Genomic DNA, 1,221 nt, shown 5'->3' with positions numbered 1-1,221 from the left:
CTACCCAAGTCCTTTTAAACACTTGAAAACCAGCATAAAAAAAATATTGTACTTAGCTTTAATCATTGCATACAATTAAATAAAATTAGAAGTAGAATCAAAACCAAAATGTGTGGAAGCGTAATTAGGAACAAAACACACATCTAGAATTAGATATAAACCTAATTCCAAATCAATTAACTCCATGTGGATTCGATCCAGACCTTGTTGGGTAAAACTGCATCGACCATCCTCGCTACTCAATAGTAGTGCAGGCTTGGACCCGATCATGGCCTCAACCTATTTAGATACATAATCCACCGCAACTAGAATGTAGGTGTTCCCACAAGAGCTAACAAACAGGCCCATAAAATCAATACCCCACACATCAAAAATGTCTATCTCCAAAATGGTGGTGAGAGGCATTTTATTATTATTTGAGATCACGCCGGCCCTTTGGCATTCATCACACCGCTTGACAAGCTCACTAGCATCCTTGTAGAGAGTAGGACAATAGGATCCACAACTCAAAACTTTTGCCGACGTTCTTGCTCCACCATACGGTGGAGAGTGGAAAGCTTCAAGAATACCCATTTGTTCTTCCTCCATCGTCGGATCAAACCATCGAAACATATCCGGAAAGGATACGGCTCAACCCAATAATAGTCAAGGCAATCCCATTTGAGATTCTTCCTTTGGTTTGAAGAGAACTCATTTGGTACAATGGCACTCACAAGATAATTGGCAAAGTCGGCAAACCATGGCATCCCGGTCATAGAAATGGCTAGGAGTTGCTCGTCGAGAAATGAATCATTTATCTCAAGGTCATCATGTGGACTCCCCTCCTCCTCCAATCAGGACAAGTGGTCCGCCACTTGATTCTTACTACTCTTGTGGTTTTGAATCTCTAGATTAAACTCTTACAATAGAAGCACCCATCGCATCAACCTTGCCTTAGAATCCTTCTTTCTCATCAAATACCGAAGCAACGCATGGTCGGTGTGAACAATCACCTTTGTACCCATCATGTACGGGCGGAACTTCTCCATAGAAAGGCAATAGCAAGGACCTCTTGATTGCATAATAGACTGGATGGAAGATTTTGTTGATACGTTGCTCCAACCGCCACATCACTTGCGTCACATATGAGCTCAAAAGGCAAGCTCCAATCCGGTGCGATAATAATAGGAGTAGTAGTCAACTTGAACTTAAGCAACTTGAATGCCTTCATGCAATCTTCAT

At 41.8% G+C, this 1,221-nt stretch overlaps 1 protein-coding gene across 1 annotated transcript; it reads right to left on the bottom strand.

Moving 5' to 3' along the window:
* Positions 1-279: 279 nt before the first annotated feature.
* On the bottom strand, positions 280-588 carry LOC138893638 (uncharacterized mitochondrial protein AtMg00750-like). Its single transcript, XM_070178282.1, has one exon. The coding sequence runs from the start codon at positions 586-588 to the stop codon at positions 280-282; it is 309 nt and encodes a 102-aa protein (XP_070034383.1).
* Between the last annotated feature and the right edge of the window lie 633 nt (positions 589-1,221).

The sequence above is a fragment of the Nicotiana tomentosiformis genome, chromosome 6 (genome assembly GCF_000390325.3).
Source record: "Nicotiana tomentosiformis chromosome 6, ASM39032v3, whole genome shotgun sequence".
Lineage (NCBI taxonomy): Eukaryota > Viridiplantae > Streptophyta > Magnoliopsida > Solanales > Solanaceae > Nicotiana > Nicotiana tomentosiformis.
Note: the sequence above shows the minus strand (reverse complement) of the source record. Positions and strands in the feature narration are given on the sequence as shown.